We start from the raw sequence: 23,549 nt of genomic DNA, 5'->3' as shown, positions 1-23,549 counted from the left end.
GAAATAAACAGAAACCTAGATACTCGAAGGTACTCATCTTCCATACATAATAGTTCAATAACAGTTTTTATTGATTTATAAAAGGTACTGGAGACTTTTGAGTTTCACGTTGGATAATATTAACAAGTATTGTGTCATAATTGAAAAGTAGAGATCAATGATAAAGTAGAAAATGTCCTAATCTGAATGATAATTCAACAATGGTTCAACTGAAATCCAGACATCTGGATAATGTGTTCAGCAATATCAAGTTTCTTTTAGTTTCTCTTAAATAAGGACATAACACATATGATAATAGGTGGTTGTGTTCCAACCAAGGATTTGTGAATATCTTGAAAGGACCATAATGATTTATGTATTATCAAAAGGCCATTTTTCTAGGGTTTACCTTTTCTAACTCTGTTAAAATTCAGCAGTTACAACAATTTGCACCAGTCACTACATTATTATTCACACATGGTATACAAACCATTTCCTTGGTGAGACTTAATTTTGGAGAATAGGACACAACCAAATTTTTATTTTAACTGCAGAGTCATTATGGTTGTTTATTGATAGTTTGAAATATTCTTTGATACATGTACCTATCTCTTCTTCTTAATGCAATTTTCTTGATTTTTTTCAAGTGAGTATCTATGTCTTGTATAGAAGATTCCCATTCAAGAGAAAGGAATCTAGTTAATCCATTAAATAGTCAGGGTTGTATATTGTAGGCCACTGCTCAAGATTCATCTATCATCTCTAGTTTCTCAGCTGTCATCCTTACTTGCATGTATGAGTGTTTTTGTAGATTTTAGTTCGATTCTCTATCTTTGTATAGTTCTGATTATCGTTGACGAATGACAAGTGCCTGATTTATTATAATCATTTTCTAAGTTCCGTGCTAGTAGAAGCAAACCTTCATGCTTATACTTTATTTTGCCTTTGTTTCACTTGAGATACTAGGAGTAAAGAAATAAAGATGAGAGACAACATAACTTCTAATTCACTTCATCACATTATCAATGTTGAGACATCTACGATACATGTTTCCGGTAGGATATATATTTTTTCAGTGACCACACCTTTCTTCTTGGTGATCTTCTTTTATTTCTGGCTATGTGTATCATGCATAGGTAATTATGTATGTGGTTAAAGGCTTTCTGTTATTTTGGTTCTTACCCTGATGAGATTTTGTGTCGGCTTCTTTAGATGGACAGTTAAGTCAATCCTCAGCATGTTACTTAAAAAACCAAGGACTGGCATCAGCGACAGAATGTTTAGGAGCCAACAGGACATCCTTGCTAACACGGATAAAAAATAATTTTGGAAATCCAGAAGATTCTCTACATGATAATATGAAAGTAGCGGAGCACATGTATACTGAGACTGAGATTCTGGAAGATGTGATAATGCATAATTGTCCCCCAGTATCAGACGACTCGGAAGATAGTAAAACATCTGAAGAAATGTGTAACAATGTTTCTGAGGTTTCAAAAGACTTGGCTTATAATGATACTAAAATGTCAATAAAAATGCCTGACGCTTGTGTCTCATCACAACCAGAAGAGATTGCAGTAAAGTTGATATATTCTGAACCATTCTTGCAATGCAAGGTAAAAACGAACAGTGAAAATGCTCTTCAAGATGCACTGAAATCTGGATTGCAGTCTATTGACAATAACAGTGGAATAATTGTCCATGAAAGTGACCAAAATCGCACAGTTCTACCCAGCACAGCTGTGGATATGTTAGAACAGTATACGGAAGATGTATTCAGTGATTATTCTGAGAAGCAGAAAATAACTGAACATTTGGCTGAGCATCAAACGAGATTCTTGGAACAAGAAGGAAGCAATGAGAATCACAATTCTCCGTCTCTAGAACTTAATCGTTCTGAAAAGGTATGACTTGTTATCTCACTTTCCAAATGAAATCAAAGTTACATACAATAGATCCAAACTTCCAAGAGCATTACTCTTTCTTCTTGTTTGAACCTAATTATAAAATATTTGGGAAATTCAGCTTTTTTCTTCCATATACAGTGCTTATTTTTGCACAAGTAGCTGGAGTTCACATATGACCTACTAGGTCACTTATGTCACATGGAACTTAGTTCCTTCCACATGCATGCTGAGCTGTGCCTTACAAAACTCAAAGTAGTTCTGGATAGAAAAATTAATTATATCCTCCGAAACCACATATACTTCTGTGGTCTATGTACTCATGTTCCTTTTTCTAATAGCTTCTGATCAAAGAGGTGCATAATTTGTAACACAGGTTAGTGCATTAGATGCTGAAGACGAGGATGAGATAATCATTAAGAGAAGCAGGGAAACATTATCTTTGGTTCCAGCTCGAGAGAAATTGAAGATTCTAGATAATATATACACAGTCATCTTTGAACAGGGAAATACATGGCAACACAACAACAAACATATTTGCAACCCTAGGTTAGTATTCTCCATCCTCGAGGCTGCTAAGATGGGAAATGAGAAGGCAGAGGAACTGCTTGGAAGTGAATGTAGTGGGATGCAGTTATTAATATGCAACAAAGCAATTTGCGAATTGATCTTTGCATTCCCTGAGGAGAAGCTGTTGCCCACAAAATTTGTGAAAGAATATTTATTGGCAATGGAGACACCCAAAATATTTGAGGAATTAAAGAAGAATGATACACTAATGGCATTTCAGGATGCAGAGTCGGCATTATTTTGGAGTGCACTTATACATCATGCACGTAATCTAGTTACGCAAGATCTTGCCACTATAACACAGATTGCTTCAATATTTTCTAGCATTCTCTTGCCTACATCAAGAGGGTTTGAAGATCTATTATCTACAGAAGAGCTCAGCATGGCAAGGCTAAATTTTAATGCCTTCATCACCCAGCTTCTTACTGAGGAAATGGAAGGTCCTTATACTTCATATGAGAAAGATTGCTGTAGAGAAGAATGTGCAGTAAATAAAGGATCGACTTTCCTCAATATGCATGAAGAAAATAATATCATGTTACCTCCTGTGGTGGAGAAAGTAGAGATTGATGTAAATCAAGAGGTTATCGATGACTCGAGGTCCTCATCTTTCTTAGCTCATGAAAAAAGCCCATCCTGTTTGTCTTGTAAATTGATAATGAGGGTTCTTCTTTGTAAAAAATCAAAAGGGAAGCACATTTGAATACGGTATCTATATCTATATCTATGTATATAATTGGTAACTGTCCAAGAATCATGGACACCATAAAAAATGTCCAATACTGTAAGAGCCACCGAGTATGGCATCTGGATTCTAATCTCAGTTGTCAGCAAAGTCATATAGAATTTCAATTTGAATTATGGGAACATTTGCATTTCAGCACTGCTGCAAAAGAGTATGGTATGTTGAATGTCACAAACCACCATAAGCCACTCAAATTGTATCATCAAAGAGTTAATACAGTTACATTAAACTTAAGAAATTGGAGATGAGAATCGATGAACAATGACGGAGAGATGTTGTTGTGAGGAGCATAGACAAACTTTTGATAAAGACAGAAAATTTGAGTTGTTTTATACAAATTATTATCATTAACTTTTATAGGCGTGGTTAGTTAATTTCTTGACCTACATATGAGGTTGAGACCCACTCCTGACCCCTTGTTTAATCCCACCAAGAAGCAAAAATTAATTTGTGATATGGTATTGTCATATTTGGTCATCCATGCCCTAGAGTGATTACTTTGTGTCAAAGAAGCTAGGTGATTGGTTTAGTTTGGGAGTGGTTTCCTAATGCTAGAACTAGGTAATGAGCTTGTCATAATTTTGGATGCATCCTCATCTTGGAGGAGATTAGGAGAACAAAATTTGTTGGTTATAACTTATTCCACACTATGACTTGCACACAAGAGATACCACCAATCATGCATGCAATATTTGACGTAAGATCATGTTATCTCTACATAGAGCCAATATGGGCTCATCCCTAGCTTGGGAAATAGCAAGTGCTTTGGCATCGATATCACATACTAGCCAAATAGCCATGAAAGAGTGGTAAACCTTTCAATGTTAGAAATGTCATGCTACGGACCTATTTATAGGTTTTTATCCAACCTCCCGCCCAAGTACAATTGTGCCCACATAAAAGCTACCACAAACCCTAATACCATTAAAGACCATTCATATGTCTAGGTCCTAGGAGTGTAACTTTTCGATTGACACAAACAAAAATTAATTATTCTAGAGCATGGAGTACAACGTGTGGAGTTTTACCAACAATAAAGTCTATCAAAACGTTGGCCATTTCCAATACATATTCCACATGTTAATTTGCATGCCTTCATTAATTTGACCTATCCTTGATTTCAATTTCCCATGGCTTGCTAGAGCTTATGCACTAACTCACATGTACCCTTATTGTCCTCCCCTTGTGCTCACACTTGTTGGAACTTGGGTGGCCTTACCTTCCTTGGTTCATTCTAGTACTCCTTATTCCTTTGTCACCAACCTTGTAGAAACTATAAAAGAAAAACTAAAGTTTACAATTTTTGTAATAATTTATATTTTTTTAAGTGTTTCATTTTGTTTCATTTTCTTATCAATTTATATGGGTGTATATTGACAAAATGCACAAATAGAAATTATTTATTGATAAGAACAAGAAGCTATCTATTACCATCGAAAAGCAAAGTGATATGGTCAGTGCTATTGTGATGAATGCAAACACATTTACGATTTAAACATATCATGTTGGTTTTTGTTGCATATTTGTCATGTCAGCTTCTACAACCATCAACAACTCAAATACAAAGTGATTCAACTTGATTACCACAGAACCCAAAAAGTGCACATGCATCATTTTCTTTGCAATAGATGAGCCATTTGCCATGTGCATCTAGATGCACACGAGAGTCTCGGATCTTGCTCAAAATCTTCCACAATAACATGACTTTTTATACTCATATCACATGTAAGAATGAGGGGTTCTTTGGACTAGACATAGTTTTTCAATGTAGAAAGGTGAAGACTATGATGAATCACTTGTTCTAGAAAGGCGTAGCATATGGGGACGTTGCCTATCATGTTTGTAACCTTTTCTCTCAAACCTTAATTTCCAAAAAGGCACCAACTAACATATTTGCTCCATTGAATTTCTTTTCTAGTTGCCCATTCTTAAATTTAACACAGTTGTAATAATTTCCTATTGTTTTACAACACAATTGATTAATTGAGGTTGACAATTGATTTTGTTCTACTTGAGTTGGTACGGCAAACACATGACAAATGACATGCAATCTCATATTCGTTCTTGATAAGTTTGGTATGGTTTGATTATGCTTAGATAATGATCTCAACTTTATCATCTTATGGCATTATGTATATAAAATTTACACAAATATGTACAATATCGAGGCCCTGCTTGTAAGTAATATATAGGAGGTTCAACTCCTACCCCATTGTTGCCAATCGAGACATGACACATCCATTGTTTCTTCTAGGGCAAACCACGGGTTTCATCCAATACGAAATTGCTTTTAGTACAATGCACTCCGTATCTTATTTGGTTCTCTTCATCCTAGGTTTGTCCAAATTTGCCATTAAGTTGCCACCATGTACTCTCTCTTCTGGTAGGTGCAACGAGGACATGTTGAAGATACCATCATCCATGCTAGGTTTTCTTCTTTGGAGTAATCTTGATTGATGCCCATGCTTAGAAGAAGTTCCAAATATATGAGGCGAAGAAATACATGGCTTCAATATTGAACCTGACCTAGGAGTTTGATCTTGTGGTTTAGAGATGCTTAGTGTACTACCCAAAGCTAAAGTTTGAATAGGTATTCCGCTAAGGATAGATGAAAACAATCCTACCTTTGAATGTTGGCTAGTACCATCTTCCATGCCATCTTGTTTTCCACTAATCATGTTTGACGATAATTCTGATTCACGACCATATTCATCGTCATCCATGTCATCATGCAAATGTTTGTTTCCATAAAATCTTGAAGGAGGGTTCTCTTCTTTGTGTATGCACTCATGAGATTTGGCATACAAATGATCTATTTCTAGACCTTGTGAAATGGTTCCCTCAAAAATAGCCTTTCCATGCACTCTTTGATCTTCAAATAAAGCACTATGTGCACCCCAAAGGTTGATTTGTTCTTTGGCATGCTTATTGCAAGGAAAACATTTGAAATGAGTTGATTGCTTATCATCAAAATTGTTTAATCCATGAAGTGTCAAGCTTTCTTGACCATCCCTTGTGCATTCCTTATTGGTGGCACCATTAGCCCTTTGGTCACAATTTTCCAAATCGTCTTGTGAAACTCTTATTAATGTGCCTCTACATGCATTATTTGAGCACACTTCACAAATACATATTATATTATCTTGATGATCTTGACACACGTGAGGGCTTCCTTCAAATTCTTTAACACATTCATTCAAAACACGATGATTACCACTTCGATAGAGCATCTTGTTTCCATGTGAGCCTTTCCCACAACTCGAATAGTGATATAATTGAGCAATCCCATCTAAGCTACATGGACTGGTGCGTTTTTCTCTTCGCCATCGCCTTTTGAGATCCTACAAATGATCGTAATTAATAGCTTATGATGTAATTAAAATGTTAATGATAGAACAATAGTACGAAAATATAATTTGTTAAAAACAAATTTTACTTGACAATAAGGAACTCAAAGATACCAATGACAAATAACATTCAAGGAGCATATATAGTGCAATGCATAATATAGTGCAGTTAGGCATATTACATATTGTGTTTGTCCTCCTATAACTTGGTCATCCTTGGTATGGCATCTAACAAGTTTATCACCATCACATGGCATTTCATCTGCAAGTGCGATTCTGTTGTCACTACCATGTGGCATCTCATTATACCCTTGATTTTGCCCTCTAGAAATAGAGAGATCACAATCAACACATTCACATCCAAATTTCTTTTGTCGACCATGTGAGAGAGAAAGAGCATAATCATCGTCGCTTTCATATCCTAATTGCTTTTCAAATAATCTCCTCCCATTACCATGAGAGAAGGAGAAACCACAATCATCATCACATCCACATACTAGTTGTTTTTTCCTTTTTCGAGATCGCCCAAACCGAAATTTGAGCAAAGTACTCCTTGGATGTGATTCACACAAGGAAGAAGAAGCAGACATGGACATATCCATGTATTGGACACTTTCATCTATATTTGTAGGAATAACATGGGTATTCTCACAATTTGCTTTGAACATAGGTAGTAATATGCAATTTTCATAGCTAGGAGAGGTTGTAGACCCTTCTTCATCTACCATAGCTATATTGCCTTCTTCACACATATATGGTGATTCCTTGACTTCATGCGAGGTTCTTGCACACTCATACCTCCTTGGTGCAGCAAACCCTGATCCTAGTTCCATCGTTAGGGTTTTTTATAGGCAAATTCAAGAAGCTATTATTATCAAATTTTAACCAAGAAAAGCAAGATTAAGAGAAGAGACATCTGTTTGAGAAAGAGAGAGAGGATTAAATTTCCATGGCTTTAACGGAATGACCTAAAAAAGCAAGATTAAGAGAAGAGACATCTGTTTGAGAGAGAGAGAGAGGATTAAATTTCCATGGCTTTAACGGAATGACCTAATCTTGACATCAGATCTACAGAGACAGAGACAGAGAGGGTGAGAGAGAGAGAGAGAAGTGACTCTGAGAGAGACCAGAGAATCCTTGTTAAGACTCTGTTTTTTTTTTTAATGGTTTCTTTTTTCTTCGTTTAGTGAAGGCTTGGAATTTTTTCAGATTCTTTGGGCTTGGCTGAGCTGGATTCCAGGGATCTTGGAGATTCTTTTCTTTGATGCCAATGAAGAACATTCAAATGATGATATATTCATGTCCTAGAGAGAGAGAGAAGAAGACATACATGCATACATACATACATACATATGATAGGGTGAGATGGAATTTGAACTTGGGTTCTCTCGATATTATGACTTCTGATGCAGGTCAATGAGCGTCTTATTGCTCGCGACTCCGCGACTCGCGAATGAGAAACCAAGCTGACTCACCACATCCGATCCATGACATAGCTCGTGAGGTTGTCTCACAAACACCTTGCTGGTTAACGACTACTCGAAGGCCATTCGTTCAAACCCCTACGCTAGAGACATGAAGTTCATTTGTTCAACCTTTGGTGATATGTTTCTAATCCGTTGCAAAGATTTTGCATTCCTTGGGAGTAGTTCCAATGTATTTAAGGTAACCTTGACGCAACAACATCATTGATATTTGCCACATACAACACGTGAATTTCTGGTACAAACAAACAATATGCGAGAAACTTTCCCCAACAAACTGCAAGCACACCTTGTATTGGCCATTTTCGATGTTGAAGTTTGGGTATTTTAACAAGGTAGAGTACCATATGCATTTGGTGCACCTATTGGTATTCAAAGTATATTTAAGACATCTTCTCTTTGGATGAATCCAACACATATCCAATTCAAATACCTTATGAATTGCATAGTATAGTAACATCTTGGGATAGATCAAAATCGAATCTAATCCATGAATAAATAGATTGTGAATGTATTTGTGGTTGGCATGCCCCGTTGCTACTTGACGACTCTTTTTTAAATGATATTATTCTCTAAATCGTCATGAAATAGTAGCGCCCTCCCTACCTTTGTGTCACCTTATTGCCATTCATCAACAATGCTTTCAATGAGGTTATTGAGCTCTAGAAACATTGACAATGCCCTCTACCTAAGGAGTCTTTGCAAAAGATACTATTCTTTAAAGCATCATTAAACAATAATGCTTGTAAACTCTATGTTAGCCCGCCTCTACCCAATAATCCCTAATTGACAACAATTTAGATTGGGAGTCAAACAGGAAGTGTTTAAAAATTTTCAAGCTTATATTGGACCGAATTGAATCCCAAAACTTGTAAACCGAAACCATACAAACCAAATTGCTCCAAGATTTTTAAGCTCAAACCAAACAATTCAAGAGATCTATAAATTGCGGTTTGGCAATTTGGACTCCACCTGAACCAAACTATTATAACTTTTCTTTTGACTTAAAAGAATTGCTAGGATTTGAAGTTAAAATCTTATGGTTATAATACACGTTCCATAAATCATATATTTTAAAATATTCCACCAAACCATCAAATTATTTAAACAATGATTTCAAGCTAGATACACCAAACTATTTACAAATGTTTAAACCTAACCAAACTACGTAAGACACAGTTTTGTTGTTCAATTTGGCTCAAACCAAACCTTTGTTGATTCCAACCAACAATCGCATGCTTTCGATGATGCCATCAACTATAAGAATGTATAAACACCTTACTATTTATGATGGTGATTTATAATAATAAAATTGCTCCAACAGTTGAAAGGATGTCTCAATTGTACTAATAAAATGGTCATTGAAATTTTGTATTCCTAGCATCTAGATGTATATAAATATATAGAGAACCATGAATTGATTAGTTATTTAAGCTTTTTTATTTTTTGTGCATCAATGTGGCTTGAAATTTCTTGTATGTTTCTCTAATATGGAGGCATCATCATACCTTGTGCCACTTTGATAGTTTCTATTCAATCATATGGAAAGTTGTATTCAATTAGAGTTGTACGTCTAATTCGGAGGGAGGTCTCCAACTAACTAGCATATCAACCCTACAATATGCAGTGAAGGAACTATAACAATATTTTGAGATACCATTGGGATAAAAGAATTGAATGTATAAGCGACACAAATGTTTGATCATGTTCTTGTGTTTACATATGAGATCCTTACATATTTGCCCTAGACTAGATTTGCCCCATAAACATTTACATAAGAAGACGTTGGTGATAAATCTACACGAGTAGATTTTTGACGCTTTTCATCCCATTTGAGGAGTTCTCACAAATACCCTAGTACATTGTTGGCCAACAATAATGCCTCCATTAATCAATGTAAAACAAAAGAACAAGCAAGGGAGAGTGACATTTGCCAAAGCAATGGAATAATTTGATCCATGTCACAAATTGTCTTGTCATGTTGAAATATTGGATAGATATACTAATATTTTAAGTGAAGTACCCATAACCTTTAATTTAGCCGCATTAATCATATTTCAACATAAATTATTACTTGAAGTATTGAAAAGGTTGCATTGTCAAGCAAGATAAACACTATTAAGGAGTAGAAGTCAAGGCCACACCTTGTATATTTTTGGCATAATCATTACATATAGAATTGGTTGGCACATGTCCATCCAAGCCTCTAGGCAACATTGTCTTGACTCTTTGGCATGTGGAGCATCTTGTGACAATGGCTAGCCACGGATCCTTCGTTTGATAGAATTGATTGAGCACTTCCTCAATTTTCCCATTCTTACCATATCCTACAATCAGTGCGTTCCAAGAGACGTGTTCTTGGATTGAAAGGCTGTTAAATTTCACAGGAAGATCATCGAAGATTTCTCGTGTTTGTTGAGAGAAAACCACATTTGGCCTACATATCCACTAAGGCATTGCAATGAAGGTTTCAATCTCGTTTAAAATGGCAACGATATGTTTCAAAGCCATTTTTTTAGGAGCTAGGGTGCAAAATCCAGGAGACTTTAATCAATATAACATCAAAGCTATTGCTATGGACTTGAACACCCAAACGTAAAGTTGCAAAGCGGAAGCTATTGCCATATAAACAAGAAGTATTGCAATAACTAAAGTCTCTTATATGATGTATAAAGCATCACGTTCACATTGTGCTTTAGTAGTAATGGCTTCTTAATACAAAAAGTTGAAGAAAGATTCCCATGATTTTATATTTCAATCCGATATGGTTTCTCATTCATTACATTGCAATTAAAGATGTAATTGCATGCTCTTAGAACCTTTTTCATCATATAGCACACGAACAAGGTTAGAATTTACAATCTCGCCTTTACATTTATAGCATGCCATGCCCCAAGTACTTACAAAGTTACAAGTTACAATTCACTCAACATGCATATCTTGTGCACCTTTAAAAGTGAAGTTAAAACCCATAAGCAAGAAGATCCAAGGTTTCTTGCAATCAGTGACATTTACGTTTAAACCAAAATATATAGTTATAAAATGGTAATGGGAAACTGTTGTTTTGACCTTTGATCTACTTGGCATTTAAGAGAAAGACACTAAATTGTGACCTTATGGTACATGAGTGTTAAGAATCACAATCATGCAAAAATAGGGCTGAAATTTTTCAAGAGGTGGATTCTCATGCTAAATGATAACAATAAAGTTTGTATAAATAGGGATAACCAATAAATAATGTTATTGAAAACAATGGGGTAGCACCTATGCTCCAAAGATATAAATTTTTATGGGCTAAAGAGATATTGTTAGAAATTAACTGAGATTTCGAAAACATAATTTGGTTAATTAACAGGTGGAAAGATTGGTTACTTGATAGCAAAAAATTGGAATTTGTAATTTATGTCTATCATAATTTAATTAAAGATAGAGATTGGTTGGTGATGGAAATGTGGTTGTACGTGGCACACTACTTGTTATGTAAGATGGTTGCATCAAGTGTCTGACAAATTATGACTATCTAAAGTTTCCATTTTGTGTCCAAAGTGTTTCTTGGTAGGCAATGTTTGACATGTTGCCATTGGCAAGAATGTTAAAATGTCAATATGTTTTAGATGGGACATGGTTTTCCTATATCATGATAATTGAGGAGTATTGCATGCGTAATCACCAAACTTATTGGCTTGTGTAGTCATAACGTAAGGCATCGTTAACTAGGACAATGTTTTCACCCTTTCAATGGATTTACTAAATGAATTCAAAGCTTTAATCTCCCCATAATATAAGGTGGTTTTTGACTACCTTAATTTTTCGGTTCTATGGTAGTATTGGAGTTTCCATGGAGTACCACAACCAAGCATGTTTGTCAAAGGAAATTTGAGCTCGAGCTTTGCAAACACCTTTTCCTTAGTAGTAGTTATGTCGTATAGGCTTAAGTCAACTTATGAGGATAACCTTGTCGTAAGATACTCACTATTGCAATAGGAAATCAAGGATCTTTTGTATAGTTGTGATGTTTTAATACATACACTATTTTTAAGAAGAAAAAGAAAATGGAGACTTGGTCCATTATTTCAACTCTTTTTTTTATAAATATCCTCCATTGGTATTAAAATTAAAGTAAAACTAATATTGCACCTCCGTGGCATATCCATGATACGATATTTGAAACCATAATTGTGCTCAATTTTGTATAGTTTCTCTGTTTCGAGCATTATCCCAAATTAAACTAGTCCATTCAATAGGTCTTCTTGCTTGTCTTATAGCAAAGACTTGTTGAACTTCAAGCATACAACCACTTTTTGCATACATCTCAATAAGAGCACTTGTAGGTGTAACCTGCATTATTTCAACTCTTGTTTATAAACAAGCGGAAGTAAACACTCTATGGTGAAGCATTTGCTTGAGCTTTAATGACATTACATGTCAAGATTATAAAAGTAGTAAATACTTATATACTTTAGGCAATGTATGTATATTCGTGCTCCTCTATTAAATTAAAGCATAATATGGAGGGCATAAAAAGAAACCATTGTTAATTACGGTTCTTATTGCTTTCATTTCTTTTAAATATGAATCAGAGTACTTAATAATAACGTGACTTCAAACCTGTTCACATTACCACATGTTTGGATTTGGGTCAAATAAAATATTTGTGTGTGACTGGCTTTCGAATATACATTCAATATGTGAGCAACTGTATATAAATATCAGAGTAGAGGTTGAAAAACTCCAATTCAACAATGGTAGTTCAAATCACACACTTTTCCATGATTCAAAAGATTGAGATAGGAAACATCATAGCACTTCATGTTCTTCATAAATTTTTGAATTGCAAACATGGATTCCATCATTGTCAAATAGTGGGACATTTTAGTTATTGTATTCTAGATCAAACATGGGACTATATTATGACTTTTTGATATTGTTTGTGTTTCTTAATTGTTGTGGATTCAACCATGCGGAATACATGACATCCACAAACACTATTATGAAGGTGTTATTGACAAACGCAAGAATCTTGTTTTTAAATAACATTTCACAATTAGAAATTTGCATAACTTATGTATTTGTCCCTACGCTCCTCCTCACCCACCTTCGTAGCGCAAACGAGAGATACAAAATCACCAACAAATGAAAAATAAAACTTTTCACATCTTAACCCTTAGAGGTCTACTGGAGCAATGTTCATGCTCTTGCATCTTAGACAAAAACACACTCCTAGTGTTTATGCTTTTTTATCTCAATCTTCCCCATGTTTGTTGTGAAGTAGTGCGACAATGGTGTAAAACCCGCGTGAAAGAGGGCCAAGCAAGAGCATGCAAATATGGAATGGAAGAGGGTGAAAAGAGGAGAAAGAGCATATGAACAAGGGAAAGGGAAGAGTGTGTGGGAAAGGGAAAAGTAAGAGAGAGAGAGAGAGAGAGAGAGAGAATAGGGCTCAAGACTCAAATAAGTTAGCTTGATTTGAGCAGCCTTTATTCCCCTCTTATAAGCATTCAATGTAAGTGGTCCCCTATGATTACTCAAACTATGGGCTCTAACCTTTGGTACACACATATGATATTGGATATGTATGTACACTTCAATATCATACTTCAAGTTCCTTGTCCATGCAAATAGACACCCATAAACACATCCATGGATATATTCCATGGAAATATGCGTTAATGAATGTTTCATATCAAGACGCATCCATGGATTACAAGAAAGATCCAATCTTATTTTTAGGGAAAAAGAATAAGAAGAAAAAAGCGAATTCATACTAAAATTTATTGGGGTTATGGTTGGACATGATGAGAACAAACCTCATCCTTGTTCTAAAATTTAAGTTTCCCAAATTAAGAAGCTTGCTTACCACTTGTTGGGTAAAAAGAATATCCCATTTTCTGGGACATAGTGTTGCCTTACATATATATACCTTGCTACATTACGTTCTTGGGGTTATCATTTTGTAGAGGTGTAGAGAGTATCAAAAGGGTGGCAAGTTCTTGAGGATGAGGCCATTGACATCGTTTTCGAACAATGTCATCAACTTAGAGAACAACAAATAGTCCTCTTTTCAATGTTTTTGCGATTTAGGCAAGAAGATCTCACGTACAGTGGGATCCTTAACATGCGGCACACGTATCATCCGAGAGTAAACGGATGGCTCTACATAAGTTTGTGCCGTGTAGGCGAGCAAGCTTGGGACCGATATGGATGGGAGGGGATGGGACCCTACATGCTACATCAATAAAATGGTGTATACACTATGTCAACTACACCGATGCAGGTGAACCAGGTCAACATACACTATAGCCGCACCAGACACCGATACTTGGCTAAGGACTCCAAGGGATCTTGCCTCCTCACCTCCGAGAGACCTTACCTCCTCCTCCTCCTCCATACGTGACACATCCTCTCTCATATGAGGAGGCACGACACTCACTCATGCATTCACTCATTATATTAGGGGGTGTCTCCCTTGTGTGTATGCAGGCATGCATGCATGTGATAAGTATGTATGCATGCATGCATGCATGCATGTATGTATGTATGTATGTATGTATGTATGTATGTACGTGCCCACATTACACACTCACACACACACAATGTATTTAAATTTTACACACAGCCATGAAAGAAAGGCAGGGTATTATTATGTATATGTACTGTACTGTACTCTAGTAGCTCTTCAGGAATTAGAGTATTAGTGCGCCATGGAGGTCCTTGATACCATTAACCCGAATCAGAGTCAGAGTCAGAGTCAGAGAGCCTTTGAGATGCAGTTAGACAGACAGAAAGAGAGACATGAACCTTATGATGAAGAAGAAGAAGAAGAAGAAGAAGAAGAAGAAGAAGTGTATGACGAGTTCCTGCCGTTTTCGGATGGAGATGACGATGAGTCCACGAGTGATGACGCTTCCATCTATACGCCATCTCCACATAGGTCTATTTCTCTCTCTGTTTCTATGTATGCATATGTATGTATGCTGATCCATTCGCATATACATTTATAGGTATCTATTGTATCTATGTATCTATACATACATATAAGTACATAGATGAACATATATACATATATGTTTATGTGCATTTACGTATATATATTTATATGTGTGTGCATATACATTTATAGGTATCTATTGTATCTCTTTATCTATACATACATATAAGTAGATAGATGAACATATATACATATATGTTTATGTGCATTTACGTATATACATTTATATGTATATGTATATATGTGTGTGTATGTACATCTATACTGTAATTTGAAATGTATGTCTATGTATAAATACTTAGGTGTATACATGTATCTATAACATATGGATCTCGCTAATGTGTATTAGTGTTGATTTGTCACTATCTCAATCAATCTCAAGTTCAAGTGGTGTTTTTCAGTACCTACTCATTATGAAAAATACTTCCTTTTTTCATTCCTTTTAGGACATCATTGCCTGCTTCCAAAGGTGAGACAAAGACATCAAACAAATTGAAGGATAGCAAAGAAAACCAATACCCTTCTAGTGTTGTAATTGAAGCATTGAAAGGTAACTAGACTTGCCTCCATCTCTTTTAGAGTCTCGTTATTTCTTTATATTCACACATCTCGTGATATGTTAAGATGTTTAATAGTTTATATACACAGATAATGACTAGGAAGATATGTCACGAGACATCAACGATCAAGTATTAGCACATCCTGTGATATGTTAGGGTGTTTCTTTATTTATAGCGTTGATCAAGGACAAGGAAAGTGAAATCCATGCCAAGCTAAGCCTTTGAAATGTCTCCTTTGAAGCTAAGCGTTGATCATTGAGGTTAAAATCTTTTATACATTACCAATTAAGTGTTGGCACATCTAGTGATATGTTAGGGTGCCAAGATGGCTTTTCTGTCAGGATACACATTTAAACATTCAAAAATAAAATATTAACATGTCTCCTGATATGTGAAGATGTTTATTTATTTAGAACGTTTATATGAAGGACAAAGAAGAAAGAAAGGGACATTTTTGAGATTATTAGCTGTCAAATATGTACATCAAGAGTGATGGTGACGATAGATATTAATGTAAGGCTCGTTCATGAACTGCACAGGAATTATGGAAAGGAAGATGTATGTCAGGTGATGGAGGCACAATCTCCCCTCCATCACCCCTGCATATATAAACATAATGTAAAACTATGGGCTGATTATTGTCTTAATCGTGTTTTCCATTATGTTATTGTTAATCAAGTAATCAAGTATAAGTTAACAATGGGCCGGCTGCCTGAATGTCCAGCTGCCCACAGTTACTAATTGGCCAATGTAAATGCTGAAGTGTGATTAAGGATCACATTCCTCTTGTCTGGTGCCTAATTGACCCCTGCTCTTCTCCCGATAGGATGGATAGTGATCTGGATATAGGCACTATAGTTGTCCAAAGTGGACTCCCTATGATCAGCATCTTCCAGCGCCACCCACAATAACAGTAAACCATTCAGACATTAGTAATAATCAAGTGTTAGCACATCTAGAGATACGTTAGATTGTTCCCTCTTTTATGTACTTTTTATTTATTTAACGAATACTTGACATGCATTCGTATACGTATTCGTTTGCATCCGAATGGGAAACCCCACGAATGCGAATATGTCAATCTATGTATACATCATATGCTTGATTATGGTTTTGTTATATGCTGTAGAAAGGATTTACTGAGTTAAAATAAAATATTTTGATGGTTCATTACCAGATGGCGGAGATGGAAAAAACGTGACTGTTGAGCAGTGTAAAACATACCTTCGTGAACAAGGACTACGGTCATCGGGCACAAAGAATGTCCTCATTGAACGCATCATTGCACATATAAAGTAAGTCTATAAATAATTTATCATTTACGTTGACTTGCAGTCTATTATGGGAAAGTATACAATTATCTTTTAATTCTCATTAATCTATAGTTGGTTACACCTTTTTTTCTCCACTTTTCTTCCTTGTACTTGTTTTCTCATTGATTTAAATTGTTGTTCTCTAGTTTTCTTTTCCTTTTTTTTGAACTTTATGAGCTTATGTTTTTTTAAGCATTATTTTCTTGATCAACTAAGTGGTTGATATGAAGGTCTTCTGATTGCAATGTCTAGAATGACATTCATAAATCTATATCTTCTAATAGTGCTAGTGGAATAATGGAAAATTTTAACTTGAATGTCCGTTGTTGTGATGTACGCAAAAATGTTGTGATATCATAGGCGATCCAGATCTTTTGACATCAAATCACAAAATAAAAACTCTGTATATGCATATATTGTATAACTTATTGTTTCTAACTTTTTTGGAGAATGGTCATCATTCTTAACGTGCTTCTTAAGTGAGAATTGGTCACTAGCATTAAATTAGACATCTTGATCATGTACGCATGCTCACAGGATTCCCAACATTTAGAAACTGGCACTTAATTTTGTGTCTGTTTATGAACCAGAATTGTTTCTGATTTATCCAGATCTGCGTGTTCTAGGCACATCATATACTGAAATGTTTTATATTATAGGTGATTGGTTCTTGGTTGGACACTGGTGATGTATGTTGATGAGCTTGAATTCTAACTTAGGCACTTGAAAAAGGTCAAAACTGCCCAAGTTTATGGGTTAAATTTTTTCTCTTTTCTGTTGTAAGTTCATTGTATTACACATCATAATATATCCAGAATATGAAACACAACTTTTTTCTCTACTGTCGTTTGAAGTGCTCATGTATGTTGTTACTTCATTTACAATAATCCATGTTCAATGTCCATAAATTGCAAGACGTTTCCTACAAATTAGTTGTTTTTAGGAATTTCAGTGGTAATCTGAATTTTTAGTAGAGGGTAGGATTTGCATAGTTACAATACGGTTCTCTTTATTACAGTGCACAGGACAGCAGCTGTGTTCCATCGTGCAGTGGAAATTCTACTGGTATGCAACCTTCAACTGCATTGCATGCATGAATGCTGTACAAAATCTCTAGCTGAAACTTATGGTACATTGATATATTTGTGATGGCAGAACTTCTCAAATCCTTTGGACAACTTGACCTTGATAAAGATAAGAAATCTATCATTGACCAAATAAAAGGTATAGTTGATGGTGACTGCATCCTCTGTTTATATCCGAGGTTTAGAGAGACATTTTTTTTTAAATTTGAAATGTCTCTTGATCACATTACAGATGGAGTAGATGAAAGAAAAATAACAGTAGAGCTGTGTAAAGCTTATCTCCGTGAAAATGGGCTTCGACTTACTGGAACAAAAAGTGTTCTCTTAGAACGGATTAAAGAGCACATTCAGTGGGTATATTGTTATTTTTGTCTCATTTTTCTACTGGGATCTTTGCTGAATATTTCTGGAAATGAATGCATTATCAGAATTCAAGATAACAATGGTCTTTTGAAGTACCCAGAAGCCACATTCACCATAAATTGCCAAGGTATGATTTCGCCTCACCTCATAAAAAGAAAGAAAGGGCCTATGGACATATCAAAGATAACATCTGCTTGTTGTAACTCATCATAGAAAGACAACATATATGAACCATGCGCTTTGAGTGTGGAGAGCTGCCTTCGCCCTGAACTAATCTTATGCTTTCTTATCCTCTTAAGTCTAAGTTAAGATCTTATAAAAGTGTTCTAAATATGGCTTTTAAAGATAGCCTCTCTCATATTTTTCTTTTCTCCATTCAAGTGGCCATTCTCAACATTCATACTCTCAACATTCGGTGTCTGTTATGAGGTGGGTATTATTACTGATTTAACAGTTTGTATGGGCCATGTATATGCATGCATACATGAGTGACAAACGGACACTATGCCTCATGTGTATATGGATATCTGGACATAAAACATGAACTTTGGGATGTGCATTGGATGATAAGTTAACAGCTACAAAACTCTCCTTTTTGGAGTTCAAATGATGCTGTGAAAGATTTATATTTTTCTGCTTGCAGGTGATGCATGTGTTGGGGATGTTGTGCTATTCAAACAAATGGTTTATGATATGTGAGTATTGTGACATGTGATTCAAGGGACTGTTGGCTAGAATAAGCTGTGCCAACGTAAACATTGTGTGTGTGTGTGCAGTTTCAATGTTGGTGGAAAGTGCTCATCAGGACCACCAGTAGGTATAAGAACAATTGCTGGAAGAATAATTAAAGAGAGTTATGGCTCTGCAAAGCAACAGCACACTTTCACTGTAAGGAAATCATAAAAATTTGAATATATTCATACACAGAAAATTTTCATATCTCAAAAGGAATTTTGGCAGATTGAAGTTTTGTGGAGTACAGGTGAACGAACTTTACCACCACTTCATCCTTTGATCATCAAAGGGAGAAATCTATATCGTGTGAAAACGCTTCGGCAGGTCAAATCCTTATAAAATGGAAGGATTTGAATCCTCTCCTCTACCATTTAAACTTTGGTGGACATTTTTAAGCTGTTTCACACTGTTGTATTATCATTGATTGCAGCCATGGTCTGATGAAGAGGCAAGGAAGAGACAATTGCAAGAGAAGCACTCTAGAGGTGCGATTGCTCGTTTGGAACGTAGAATGAGGGTCGAAGGGAAGCCAATTCATAAACATCAGGGCCAAAATGGAGAAAGAGCTGATAGAGCTGTTGATGGGTGAGTTTGGGATCTCAGTGTTGAGGAACATGATGTCCTCATGCACTAGTTAGAAATATTTATAAAAGAGCACATGGTTTCCAATATATTCCTGCATGAGAATGAAACTTGGCCAATTAGGTCTGGACACTTAAAGACATTAGATTTTTGTAATTTTTAAATTATCCTGGCTTAAATAAAGAACGTCAGTTTTTTGGAATAATTGGAAAAATTTCCCCATGTATCCCTTGGTCATATTATGAGAGCGAGTACTAGTTAAATCTTGTCTCTGATCCATCCTTTATTTATGTGCAGGAAAACCCAGCATAAAGAAATAGACAGAGTCTCTAGGATTGATCCATATCCAAATGTCAGTGAGAATACAATGCAGGTCGCAAATCATGCCAATGTGGCTGGTTCTATTTCTACTGTCGTATTGAGTTTAAAAAGGTGTCTTGCTGGTATCATTATCGGCAAAGGAGGAACAAACTCCAAAGAAATCATGCATATTTCGAATGCTGACCTCCGAGTAGAAGCTCCTCCTGAGGATCCTTCTCTCTGCATCGTCAGAATTACAGGAACCCTGAAACAGTTGGATGTAGCTCTAAGCTTAATCCACAAGAAAGTAGAGTGCAAGTTCTTCTCAAAAGGGTGCAGACATGGAGATAGTTGTAAGTTTTATCATGGTCTTCTTCAGGCATGAGAATACTTCATATGATTGCTAGCCTTGTAAGTCGAGAAAGTTGGTGTGCAAGGTCTTTTTCACAAAGCGTCGAGCTTGCATGGTTACTGCGTCCATGGGTTTTATGAAATGTATGATATAACCTCCATTCCATGTATGTCGCGAATTTCTAAGAGAAAACCTCATTGTCAAGATCATCGTTGTCATGAAGGTGTTTTGCTGAAGAATGCCAAGAAAGTTGGTGTGCAAGGTCTTTTTCACAAAGCGTCGAGCTTGCATGGTTACTGCGTCCATGGGTTTTATGAAATGTATGATATAACCTCCATTCCATGTATGTCGTGAATTTTTAAGAGAAAACCTCATTGTCAAGATCATCGTTGTCTTGCAGGTGTTTTGCTGAAGAATGCCAAGAAAGTTGGTGTGCAAGGTCTTTTTCACAAAGCGTCGAGCTTGAATGGTTACTGCGTCCATGGGTTTTATGAAATGTATGATATAACCTCCATTCCATGTATGTCGTGAATTTCTAAGAGAAAACCTCATTGTCAAGATCATCGTTGTCATGAAGGTGTTTTGCTGAAGAATGCCAAGAAAGTTGGTGTGCAAGGTCTTTTTCACAAAGCGTCGAGCTTGAATGGTTACTGCGTCCATGGGTTTTATGAAATGTATGATATAACCTCCATTCCATGTATGTCGTGAATTTCTAAGAGAAAACCTCATTGTCAAGATCATCGTTGTCATGAAGGTGTTTTGCTGAAGAATGCCAAGAAAGTTGGTGTGCAAGGTCTTTTTCACAAAGCGTCGAGCTTGCATGGGTACTGCGTCCATGGGTTTTATGAAATGTATGATATAACCTCCATTCCATGTATGTCATGAATTTCTAAGAGAAAACCTCATTGTCAAGATCATTGTTGTCATGAAGGTGTTTTGCTGAAGAATGCCAAGAAAGTTGGTGTGCAAGGTCTTTTTCACAAAGCGTCGAGCTTGCATGGTTACTGTGTCCATGGGTTTTATGAAATGTATGATATAACCTCCATTCCATGCATGTCGTGAATTTCTAAGAGAACCTCATTGTCAAGATCATCATTGTCATGAAGGTGTTTTGCTGAAGAATGCCAAGAAACTTTCTATATGATTTTCCATTTACAGATGTGATGCCATTTAAGTTTATAGCCAAACAACTAATTTCAAGGATCTTGTTAACTTGTGACTACTTTCATGATGAGGATTTTTTAAGTATTTGCTTGATTTTTTTACTGTAAACTATGGAAATACACAACTCAGTATCTGTCAAAACTAAGCTACATGCACATTGGGAAATTCCGAAAGAATAGCTCTATTTCTACGATTACAGAGTTTCATAACCTGAACCATTTATGTTAAGTAAATCCAAGACAACCCTTATTTTATTAACCCCTGACATCCAATGGATGTTTAAAGTAAGGGGTTACATGGTCTTGTGAGTCTGTTATCTTATGTATGGTTTATTTTTTATAGTTATATTGCCCTCAAAAAGTTTTGAGGTTAATGTAGAAAACATTAAATTTGCATGCAATATTACCTAGACAACATAACATGGTTTAATTTTTCTAGCTATATTGCCCTCAAGAAGTTGAGATTAATGGAGAAAACATTAAATTTGCATGCAATATTACCTAGACAACATGATTTATTTTTTCTTGTTATATTGTCCTCTAGAATTTGAGATTAATGGAGAAAACATTATTGCATGCAATATTACCTAGAAAACATGGTTTATTTTTTCTCGCTATATTGCCCTCAAGAAGTTGAGATTATGGGAGAGAATATCATTGCATGCAATATTACCTAGAAAACATGCTTTATTTTTTCTAGCTATATTGCCCTCAAGAAGTTGAGATTAAGGGAGAGAACATTAAATTTGCATGCAATATTACCTAGACAACATGGTTTATTTTTCTAGTTATATTGCCATCAAGAAGTTGAGATTAATAGACAAAACATTAAATTTGCATGCAATATTACCTAAATGTTGTGTCTACTTGTTGGGAATTCGGTCCCTCCGGATGGGATCCAGATGAGAACCGGAGGAGTCGGATCTGGTGTCGCGTTGTTACGCGCGTGCGTGTAGAAAGGCGGGACCACAGGGGTCTTGGACTAGGGAGTGACGGAGCGTAGGAAGTCGTGCTTCACCCTCTTTGGGGCACCCCAGGAGCACACCGGAAGCAACCAAACGAGAGAGAGAAAGAGAGGGAGACAGAGAGGGAGGGTGCGCTTGACACCGACTCACGCACACACGCACACACACACCGACCCGACTCACGCCCTTATGTGTAGGAACGCAGGAAAGGGGAAGCACCTGACACCAACAGAGACAGGAGTATACACAGACAGACGCAAAAGTATGTATTACATGAGGGTGAGTGCACATGGTGCACCCCGCCGATGTAGCCAATATTTCCCGGTTTCCGCCTCTGGACGAAATTCTTCACGACACCGGATAAGACCCGGAAATCGGATCAGGTGAATTTGAATCGATCCGGTGCAAACCTAATGCAAGGACATATTTGTAAATATGTTAGAGTAAGCCAACCGAGTCTATATTTGTAAATAGGCCTAAGTCATATGAGTATAAATATGACTTAGGGCAATCACAGAAATGTGGTTGTTGTATCATCGTTGTACATAGAGCGTGTGTGTGTGAGAGAGAGAGAGATACAAAACGAGTTTTCTGTTGTAACCGCCGGTTGGCGAAGACATAGAGCTTGAGGTTGTTGCCTCTGAGTCTCACATTGTAATCCTCCCTTTATAGTGATAGTTGGAGTCCATGGGCTCCTGTGGTTTTTTCCCATTTAGGGTTTTCCACATAAACATCCTGTGTCATCTCTGTTTTAGTCTGTTTTCTTCTATTCCTTGTTGAAGACTCGGTTGTGGCCGAGCATCATTTCCTCACAAACTAGTATCAGAGCGAACAAAGGAAATGGAAGAATCATTTGGCGGCATGTTCAAGCCCATTGGCTCCACCTACTCAATGTGGAAGTCGAAGATGAGGGACATGCTCGTGGTCAAAGATCTCTGGCTGCCGGTATAGTTCTGGGACAAGAAATCGGAACCGATGAAGAAGCTCGCCGGAAGGACTGAGAGACCGGAACCGATCCGAAGGCCTTGGTCACGGAAGATGACCAAAACCGGGGAAGAGACCGGTATCAGAGTCCCCAAAACCGGGACAAGTCGGGGACGAGATCGGGGACAAG

The 23,549-nt window shown here is 36.4% G+C and overlaps 3 protein-coding genes and 1 long non-coding RNA gene across 4 annotated transcripts; 3 read left to right on the top strand and 1 right to left on the bottom strand.

Annotated features, from left to right (window-relative positions):
• Positions 1 to 14: 14 nt before the first annotated feature.
• Positions 15 to 3,159, top strand: LOC147863997 (uncharacterized). Its single transcript, XM_087320569.1, has 3 exons — positions 15 to 1,034; positions 1,192 to 1,883; positions 2,260 to 3,159. The coding sequence occupies exons 1-3, from the start codon at positions 962 to 964 to the stop codon at positions 3,154 to 3,156; spliced, it is 1,662 nt and encodes a 553-aa protein (XP_087176695.1). The 5' UTR covers positions 15 to 961; the 3' UTR covers positions 3,157 to 3,159.
• Positions 3,160 to 5,457: 2,298 nt separating this feature from the next.
• Positions 5,458 to 7,456, bottom strand: LOC147863996 (uncharacterized). The gene is made up of 2 exons (XM_087319162.1): positions 6,728 to 7,456; positions 5,458 to 6,539 (listed from the first exon to the last, which is right to left on the bottom strand). The coding sequence occupies exons 1-2, from the start codon at positions 7,376 to 7,378 to the stop codon at positions 5,511 to 5,513; spliced, it is 1,680 nt and encodes a 559-aa protein (XP_087175288.1). The 5' UTR covers positions 7,379 to 7,456; the 3' UTR covers positions 5,458 to 5,510.
• A 7,274-nt stretch (positions 7,457 to 14,730) lies between these two features.
• Positions 14,731 to 20,340, top strand: LOC147863995 (uncharacterized). Its single transcript, XM_087319329.1, has 12 exons — positions 14,731 to 14,960; positions 15,464 to 15,567; positions 16,755 to 16,872; positions 17,909 to 17,955; positions 18,046 to 18,114; positions 18,208 to 18,325; positions 18,404 to 18,465; positions 18,982 to 19,033; positions 19,115 to 19,226; positions 19,299 to 19,397; positions 19,504 to 19,658; positions 19,953 to 20,340. The coding sequence occupies exons 1-12, from the start codon at positions 14,731 to 14,733 to the stop codon at positions 20,338 to 20,340; spliced, it is 1,554 nt and encodes a 517-aa protein (XP_087175455.1).
• A 735-nt stretch (positions 20,341 to 21,075) lies between these two features.
• Positions 21,076 to 21,727, top strand: LOC147863994 (uncharacterized). The gene is made up of 2 exons (XR_015529846.1): positions 21,076 to 21,229; positions 21,396 to 21,727. It is a non-coding gene; the product is annotated as an uncharacterized LOC147863994 (long non-coding RNA).
• The last annotated feature ends 1,822 nt before the right edge of the window (positions 21,728 to 23,549 follow it).

This window comes from Azolla caroliniana, unplaced genomic scaffold (genome assembly GCF_043228905.1).
Source record: "Azolla caroliniana isolate FFs.n. ecotype wild unplaced genomic scaffold, voAzoCaro1.0.p SCAF_5, whole genome shotgun sequence".
NCBI classification, from domain to species: domain Eukaryota; kingdom Viridiplantae; phylum Streptophyta; class Polypodiopsida; order Salviniales; family Salviniaceae; genus Azolla; species Azolla caroliniana.
This window is presented reverse-complemented; position numbering and strand designations above follow the sequence as displayed.

Bases quoted from the DNA above. Each gene is read 5' to 3' on its own strand.
- LOC147863995 (XM_087319329.1), top strand. From the start codon at position 14,731: ATGGAGGTCCTTGATACCATTAACCCGAATCAGAGTCAGAGTCAGAGT. The intron at 19,034-19,114 runs GTGAGTATTGTG...GTGTGTGTGCAG, and splicing joins AAACAAATGGTTTATGATAT to TTTCAATGTTGGTGGAAAGT. The intron at 19,227-19,298 runs GTAAGGAAATCA...GAATTTTGGCAG, and splicing joins AGCAACAGCACACTTTCACT to ATTGAAGTTTTGTGGAGTAC.
- LOC147863997 (XM_087320569.1), top strand. From the start codon at position 962: ATGAGAGACAACATAACTTCTAATTCACTTCATCACATTATCAATGTT. The intron at 1,035-1,191 runs GTAGGATATATA...CGGCTTCTTTAG, and splicing joins ATCTACGATACATGTTTCCG to ATGGACAGTTAAGTCAATCC. The intron at 1,884-2,259 runs GTATGACTTGTT...TTTGTAACACAG, and splicing joins AACTTAATCGTTCTGAAAAG to GTTAGTGCATTAGATGCTGA.
- LOC147863996 (XM_087319162.1), bottom strand. From the start codon at position 7,378: ATGGAACTAGGATCAGGGTTTGCTGCACCAAGGAGGTATGAGTGTGCA. The intron at 6,540-6,727 runs GTAATATGCCTA...GATCATTTGTAG, and splicing joins TAGGAGGACAAACACAATAT to GATCTCAAAAGGCGATGGCG.